A 7,301-nucleotide genomic window follows, 5' to 3' on the forward strand; every position below is an offset into this window, starting at 1 on the left:
GATTGTCTGCTAGACAAAGGACCCCTAACCCCACCCCGCATTTGCAGAAAGAGCACAATCGCGCACACCGTTTCTCATTTTCAGACCGTTTTCAGAAAAGAGAATCGTTGGGGCTAGGGCCTACGTGCGGATCTGTGGTCACGGTGCTTCCACCGGCCACTTCCGCTAAAGCACTGTAACCTGCGGGGGGTCGGGGGTGGGCAAGAGCTACCCCTGCCCCGGGGTCCAGAGGAAAAAGATTCCGTGGATGACCACGGTTCTCCTCAAGCCTCTGTAAGCCGAAATCCCAAGCGAAGGCCATTTGTGGCCCGCGATCCTCTCATACTACCCGCCTGCACCGAGACCGCCCCGGTCACTCTCACCATAGAGTGCCGCGGGCGGGCAGAGGGGCCAGAAGCCGGGGCCGCTCTGTCCCCCGCTTCCGGCAGAGCCTCCCTGCTCCGGGAGTGGCAGCACCGCGTACGCAGTTTCCATGGGGACTGAAGATGGCGCCGCGAGGTGAGATTCTGGAGGTGTGTGAGTCGCTTCCTGATTCCTTCAGTCCCCCTTCTCCCTTCTCCCAGAGCTCATCCTAAACCCTCCACTCTCGGGTGTTAGGGTCGTCGCTCCTCACTTGTCCAAAGCGGCGGAGGGGGTTCGCAGCATCACCCACCCCGAGTACCTAAGGGTCTCGAGGTGAGGATCTTTCCAGTGCCCCCAAATCCTTGGCTGGGCCTATTCTAGGCCGGCCCAATGACGAATTTGCTTGCTGTGTGAGCTCGAGGAAGGCAGAGGGGAAAACTCCGCGCCCCGATTTTCCCTCCCAAATACCGACGTGGTTAGATCTGAGAGGGGCTTTTCACCTCCGACGCCCAAAGAGTCGAGTTTGACCGTGATTCCGGGGGAAGAACGGGATTGAATGAAGCCCCCTCCGCATCCTATACTCAAACAGCTCCCCGCCCCCTCGTTACCAGCAACCAGAAGTGCCCCGAACGGCCCTTCCTCCTGGCTGCGACCCCCTCGTGTTTTCTGCAAGTCAGACGCAGACCAAAGAGATTGAGCTGCCCTCCCGCCCATCCCTCTTCTCTGTGCTCCTCTTTGTAGGGAAGCGGTTGTCCTCCACCCCCCTGGAAATCCTGTTCTTTCTGAACGGGTGGTATTATGCTACCTATTTCCTGCTGGAACTCTTCATATTTCTGTATAAAGGTAAGGCACGGGGGCCTGACTGCCCTTGCCCCCACGTCCCTTCCCCACTTCGGCCCACTTTGTCCCTGCAGCTCCTCTTCACTGCAAGGTAGTGAGTGGCTTCCTTGAGAAGGCTTCATTAGAAAGCCTCTCAGCAAGAATTTCTCGAGTTTGGGAATGTGGGCTTCTCCATTCTGACTACCCCCACCCCATCACCTCTCTTCGTGAACTCTAAGCCCACTAGTGACCCTCAGAACCATTGGGCAGCCTGTGTGCCCCTGTACATCCGATTCTGTTGGACTGTGGAGTCCCCACGGACTTCTGGAGTTGGGAGTAAAACCCCATAATAATGAGCCTGCCCCTAACAGACATAGCACACTGTGAGTTAACATTCTGCCGCAGGTTAGCAGATCCCGCCCCCATCTCACTAACCAGCTTGTGGAAAGCTGATAAGACTCCTGTCCTCTTTGTTCCCAAGTGTGTGGGCGTCCTTGTGGGTGCTGTCATATGTTGTTTGCAAACTTGGGCTTTTGTATTGGCAGGTCTCCTGCTACCATATCCAACAGCCAACCTAGCACTCGATGTGGTGATGCTCCTCCTTTACCTTGGGATTGAAGTGATCCGGCTGTTTTTTGGTGAGTGTTGTTTGGAGAATATTTCCATTCCCTGTGAGATGAGCTGGTGTCTGTAACCTGATTGACAAGGAATGGCACATAAGCCGGGCTTACAGTAAGAGATTGGATCTGGTGGTGTATCCCATTCCTCCCTTTCTGAAGTTCCAAACTGCTTTGTATTTGGGGTCAAGATCCACCTGTCCGTTGCTCTGTGGGCCAGACGTGGGCGGTAGCATGAAATTATTAGATAATGCCTTCCCAGTTGCCTAACTGCTATAAAAGTGCCCGGTTCCTCTCACTGGTCTGCCTGGGAGGATAGGTTCAGGTGTAACTCCACGTCCAGGGCAGGATGTGCCTGCACAGGTCAGCACCGAGTTCCCCTCCACTTCTCTGAGCAAGGTTGTCTCTAGGGCAAGCTGTGCTAAAGAATATCCCCAGAAACTCAGGGCACCTCTCTTACGAGTTAGAATATCTCATCTCCGAAAACAGTGTTAAAATACAAACTGAGAAAAAAAATGCTTGCGAGACATATAACAAACGATAAAGCAGGCTCACATAAATCACTCAGGAAAAGACAACCGAATTTTAAAAATTGGGAAAGGACACTAATAGGTAATTCGCATAAGAATGATTACAGAGAACCAATAAATATAACAAAATGCCACACTCACTAATAAAAAGTTGAAATGACAGGAGAACATTTTCACCCATCATATTAAAAAGATTCCCAATATCCAGTATGAGAATAGGTGTGAAGAACAGGTCCCATAGTCCCACATTCTCATGGGTATTTATATTCTCAGATTCTTTGGGGATATAAATTAGTACATCCTTTTGTTTTTAATCCTCATGGGAGGATGTGTTTATTGATTTTAGGGAGAGGGGAAGGGAGGGAGAGAAACATCAATGTGAGATCAATTAGTTGCCTCCCACATGCGCCCTAACCAAACCTGCAACTTTGGTATGTGCCAACCAAGAATCGAACCCACAACTTTTCAGTTTATGGGACAATGCTCCAACCAACTGAGCCGCACTGGCCAGGGCAGTACATCCTTTTTGCTAATAGTTTTACCATGTAAAATTTGTATTCTTAGACCTAACAATTTCACTTCAAAAACTGGTTAAAAAAACCCACTCCCACAGATAGGCAAAGATATCTGTGGGAGAAGGTTTGGTGCCACATATTTGGTTACATCAGAACCAGAGAACCTGAACACATGTGAGTACAGGGTTAAATGAATAGGCTACGGTATTGGTTCAGTGAAACCGTTTATAGCTAGTAAAAAAGAATAAGGTAGTTATCTGTGGAGAGATGTCTAACTTACAGGAAAAAATAAGTTGCAAAACAGTATTAGAGTATGGTCCAGTTTTTATAATAATAGTGATACGGGAGCATCCACACATTAAAAAATCTGAAACAGTATACATGTAATAATAGCTATCTCCAGGGAGTGAGCATGGGTCTTTCAGTTTCTATAGTCCGTCAAGTTATTTTCTGTATATTATTAGTTGAAAGGTTTTCATTGGTTCTATGTTATTTTTATAATTGAAAAAAAAATTTCTCCCCAATAACAATCCCAGCATTGCTTGACTAGGAGCCAGGCTGGAAGCAGGACATTCGGAGTGAATGACTGCAACCCTGAACTCCCCCAAAGCCTTTCCTCTGAGGCCAGGGGAAGCAGACCATTTGGAGGTGACTCCGTGGGCTGTGTCTGACAGGTACAAAGGGAAACCTCTGCCAACGAAAGATGCCACTTGCTATTAGTGTGGCCTTGACCTTCCCATCTGCTATGATGGCCTCCTATTACATGCTGCTGCAGACCTACGTGCTCCGCCTGGAAGCCATCATGAACGGCATCTTGCTCTTCTTCTGTGGTTCAGAGCTGCTGCTTGAGGTGTTGACCCTGGCCGCTTTCTCCAGGTACTGCTGCTGAGGGACCCTTTCCCGTCACCTGGGGTCGGGTTCCCATCCCCTGCTAGGGAAGGATTCACTGTTCTTCAGAAGCCTGAAGGGTCTGGTGGACTTTCTAAGGGGGGAAGGGTGTCTGTGGAACTGCCTTTCTCGTTTAGGGTGGCCAGGCACCCACCTCGCTTATGGGAGGGACTCTCCTTGTTCTTTCGGGCCAGGGGGCTTAGAATGTAGAGCGGTTCAGGCCAGCTGCCCTTGTTCACTGGTCTTTTAACATTTTCTTTTTCTTTCTTTTCCCTTCCCCTTCCCCTCTTTCCTTTCTTTTCCTTCCTTCCTTCTTCCCTTCCCTTTCCCCCTTCCCCTTTCCTTTCCTTCTGCCATCAGTATGGACAGGATTTGAAGTACAGAAGTTTCAGCCAGCAGCCCTCAGGGGCTGAGCCCGCACAGATTTCCAGTGCTCCAGCCATACCAGTGAGGAATGGCGGGTCAGGTGGTCCCGGGGAGAGTTGCGGCTTTTCCTCAGCACAGACATTTGGGCAACAAACCGAGCATAAGGCCGCTGGGCACCATCTTCTGAACAGGACCGTTGGCCTGAGAGACTCCTCTGCACTCCAGTATGGGGAGGGGCCCCCTGTCCCCGTCCTGGCCACCCTCAGAACCAGCTCCCTGCTGATCTCGAGGTCTCCCCTTCCATCCTCGTGGCCAGAGCATCATGTGTGGACCATGTGGGTTCCCTGGGCTTCAGGCAGGATCTGAGCCACACTCCCTGTCCCTGCACGTGCTGTGCCACACCTGTCGCACACGAGCGTGGAGAGCCACAGGATGGCGTACTCCAAGTGACGCAAAAACCTCTTCCAAGACGGAGCTCCAGAACTTTTTTAGTAGCTGATAATGTTATTTTTCTATTCTCATCATGAAACACATGCTATTTTATAATAAATATGTATTTTCTGCTGTGCAGCCTTTTCCTTACGGCACCTGCCCCTAGAAATCCACCCCTCTGAGAGAAGGCGGACTGGGCCAGCACTGTGTTCTCGGGCTGTGCTTGGGGACCCGGTGCGCACCCAGAGACAGCGATACGGCTGCACCACCGATTTCCGCCCCCCAGTCCCAGCCTGAGTTCTTTTCCAAAGGCACTGCCTGCTTCTGGGTCTTCTTCAGGTCTGTCGTCCTGCAAACAGCTGCTTACATGCCTCCCCTCTGCCACAAGTTCCTCTTCCAGATAGTTGTCCCCTCATCTCCCAGGGGGAGGCATGAGTTGTTGGACAAAGCATATTCTAAACTTACTAGTATTTTTTGTTGTGTATTTTAAAACTTCAGATTAACATGAACACATTTTTCTTTTTTTTTTTTAACTGGAGAAATATTGCCTTAGATGAATAGATTATTCCCTTCTCCAAGTAATCATTTTTAAAACTTTCTCGTCTTGCTTGGTGGTGGCCAATTTTTTTATTCTTTATTTTTTTGGCCCTAAGCCACCAGGAGCCATAACAGAATCCACTGCTTTAGGAAACCTTTTTTCAAGGGCCCTTCCGTCAGATGAATCCTAGAATGTCTGCACTTACGCAAAGTAAAAAGTAATTGGCCTTTAAGCATTCCATGCTGATTTTTAACTCTGCTTACTTGCCGTGGCCAGGCTCAGTCTCACCCTATGAAGGTCTCCACTGTCCAATTCACTGATGTTTTTTCCTGTTTTCTATCCCTTCTGTGCCCTCGCCTCTTAACTGTCCCTGGGGTCTGTCCAAAAACCATAGTAGACAGGTGCAGTCAACCATGAAACTATCAAAAAGGCCAATAGGAACATTCCTGACGTTTTCATCACAAACCCGACTACCCTGATTTTCTGTTGCTTCTCGCACTGCTGTTTTCCATAGCCCTGCTTTGACAAAATCGCCGACATTTAGCTGAAGAGGCACCCATTCTCCATGGCCTCCCTGGTCATTTAGAGGTTCAGTGGTTAAGGTCACCCTCCCAGCAACACAGAGAAGTGAATGGAAGGCTCAGGTGGAAATTTAGAGGTGGCTTATAATTGAAATGGACTCTAGAAATCAGTTTTTAACCTGTCACTTGGCAGGCTTAGAGGTGAGGAAGTAACAGCCAGGACCTATCACACAACTGGTTAGCAGCTAGAACTAGAAATCTTTTTTAAAGTGTATTATTTCCAGTCTTTTTTGGTAAGATTTTATTTTTAGAGAGGGGGAGGGAGGAGAGAAACATCAATGTGTGGTTGCCTCTCACATGCCCCCTACTGGGGACCTGGCCCACAACCCAGGTATGTCCCTAGGCTGGGAATTGAACCAGCGACCCTCTGGTTTGCAGGCCAGCACTCAATCCACTGAGCCACACCAGCCAGGGCTGGAACTAGAAATCTTATCAATTTCAGTCTGGATTAAGTAAATTTCATTCCTCAACAGGTACCTCTTGAGGGTGAGAAGAAATGGTTGAAAATGAGAAAATGGGTATACCAGAAGTCCCCCCATGTACTCCAAGGTTGTCTGGAAGCGTAGTGCAGTTGCCTGTGGGTGGCTCTGTAAATGTTCATTCTTCCCGATGGCTGTTGGAGTCACCTCTGTGGATGCAGTTGGTCGCATCAGAGTAGAACATCACAGGAGAAACCGAGGCAGCAGAGGACAAGAATCAGCACAGCTAGTCTCCTGGGGTACAGGATGGTGAGAGGCTGTCATCGCTCTGTGCCATGGGAAGCCACTCCAGGGTCCATACGGAGCTGTGTGCACCAGCATTCTGAGACAGCAGAGGGGACTGAGAGAAGCAGGCCCTGGCACACGAGCTGGCAGAGGCCTGCTCAGAAATTCACACTCATGGTTAGAAGTGTCAGATGACCGCATGGTCGTTTCTAGGGGCGGAGGTCCGATCCCATTCAGGAAACACTTAGGACACACGGGTTCAGGTTCCTGGCTCTATGGCGGCAACTGTAGGAGACTTACCGTTCACCCAGCGCCTGGCAGACACACAGATCCTGAGGCAGCAGGAAATCGAGTCAGATGGTAACCGACTGGTGTGTCCAAAGGCATTCAGCCTGCATAGTTCAGAGTTGGGATTCGAACCTGGAGGTGTCCCAAAGGTCAGTTTTTCTCTACCACGGAGGTACATCTGTGGTGGTCTTTCTATGAACTAGCAGTCCTCACACTTGAATCTATATAAAAGTCATTGGGGACATAAAAAGCAGGTTTCTAGACTTTATGCAGAGATTGGTTCCACTGCTTGTCCACGTTCAGATCAACAGGTGGAAGCAGCCACTAGCAGGCACACCTCTCACTCCTCGCCGATTCCTCCCTTCCTGAACTCCGTGACATCAGGACTGAATTGGGTAGGGCCGGACATTTATATAAATCTTAGGGATCTTGGTGAAGGATGACTTGGAATTTCTCTTTAACCAGACTGTTCAGGTGGCTAAGGAAAAAATCTACCCCTCAAGGGGCACTTCCACAGGCTTGCACCAGGGGCCTCCTACGAGGTGTGCCACAGGCACTCCACACCCCACACACAACTCCAGCTGAGGACTCGGGGCTGCACTGCCATCGCGCAGCCTCTGCGTCCATCAGCCCGTGCCCACGCCCCAGACACCTCGACAAATCTATTCAATGCAGAATCCA

General features: G+C 49.9%; 1 protein-coding gene across 2 annotated transcripts; it reads left to right on the forward strand.

The window, feature by feature from the left end:
- Positions 1 to 430: 430 nt before the first annotated feature.
- Positions 431 to 4,647, forward strand: TMEM216 (transmembrane protein 216). 2 transcript variants are annotated; one of them, XM_028514603.2, is made up of 5 exons: positions 431 to 498; positions 1,084 to 1,185; positions 1,707 to 1,799; positions 3,498 to 3,699; positions 4,072 to 4,647. In XM_028514603.2, the coding sequence occupies exons 1-5, from the start codon at positions 486 to 488 to the stop codon at positions 4,085 to 4,087; spliced, it is 426 nt and encodes a 141-aa protein (XP_028370404.2). In that variant the 5' UTR covers positions 431 to 485; the 3' UTR covers positions 4,088 to 4,647. The 2 variants fall into 2 exon arrangements, with proteins under 2 accessions (XP_028370404.2, XP_028370405.1); XM_028514604.2 differs by having other exon boundaries at positions 443 to 512; positions 4,072 to 4,222.
- Positions 4,648 to 7,301: the final 2,654 nt, after the last annotated feature.

This window comes from Phyllostomus discolor, chromosome 6 (assembly GCF_004126475.2).
Source record: "Phyllostomus discolor isolate MPI-MPIP mPhyDis1 chromosome 6, mPhyDis1.pri.v3, whole genome shotgun sequence".
In the NCBI taxonomy this organism is placed as follows: domain Eukaryota; kingdom Metazoa; phylum Chordata; class Mammalia; order Chiroptera; family Phyllostomidae; genus Phyllostomus; species Phyllostomus discolor.

Excerpts from the sequence above, each read along its gene's own strand:
- TMEM216 (XM_028514603.2), top strand. Across the intron at positions 1,186-1,706 it reads CTTCATATTTCTGTATAAAG|GTCTCCTGCTACCATATCCA; the intron begins GTAAGGCACGGG and ends TTGTATTGGCAG. Across the intron at positions 1,800-3,497 it reads AGTGATCCGGCTGTTTTTTG|GTACAAAGGGAAACCTCTGC; the intron begins GTGAGTGTTGTT and ends TGTGTCTGACAG.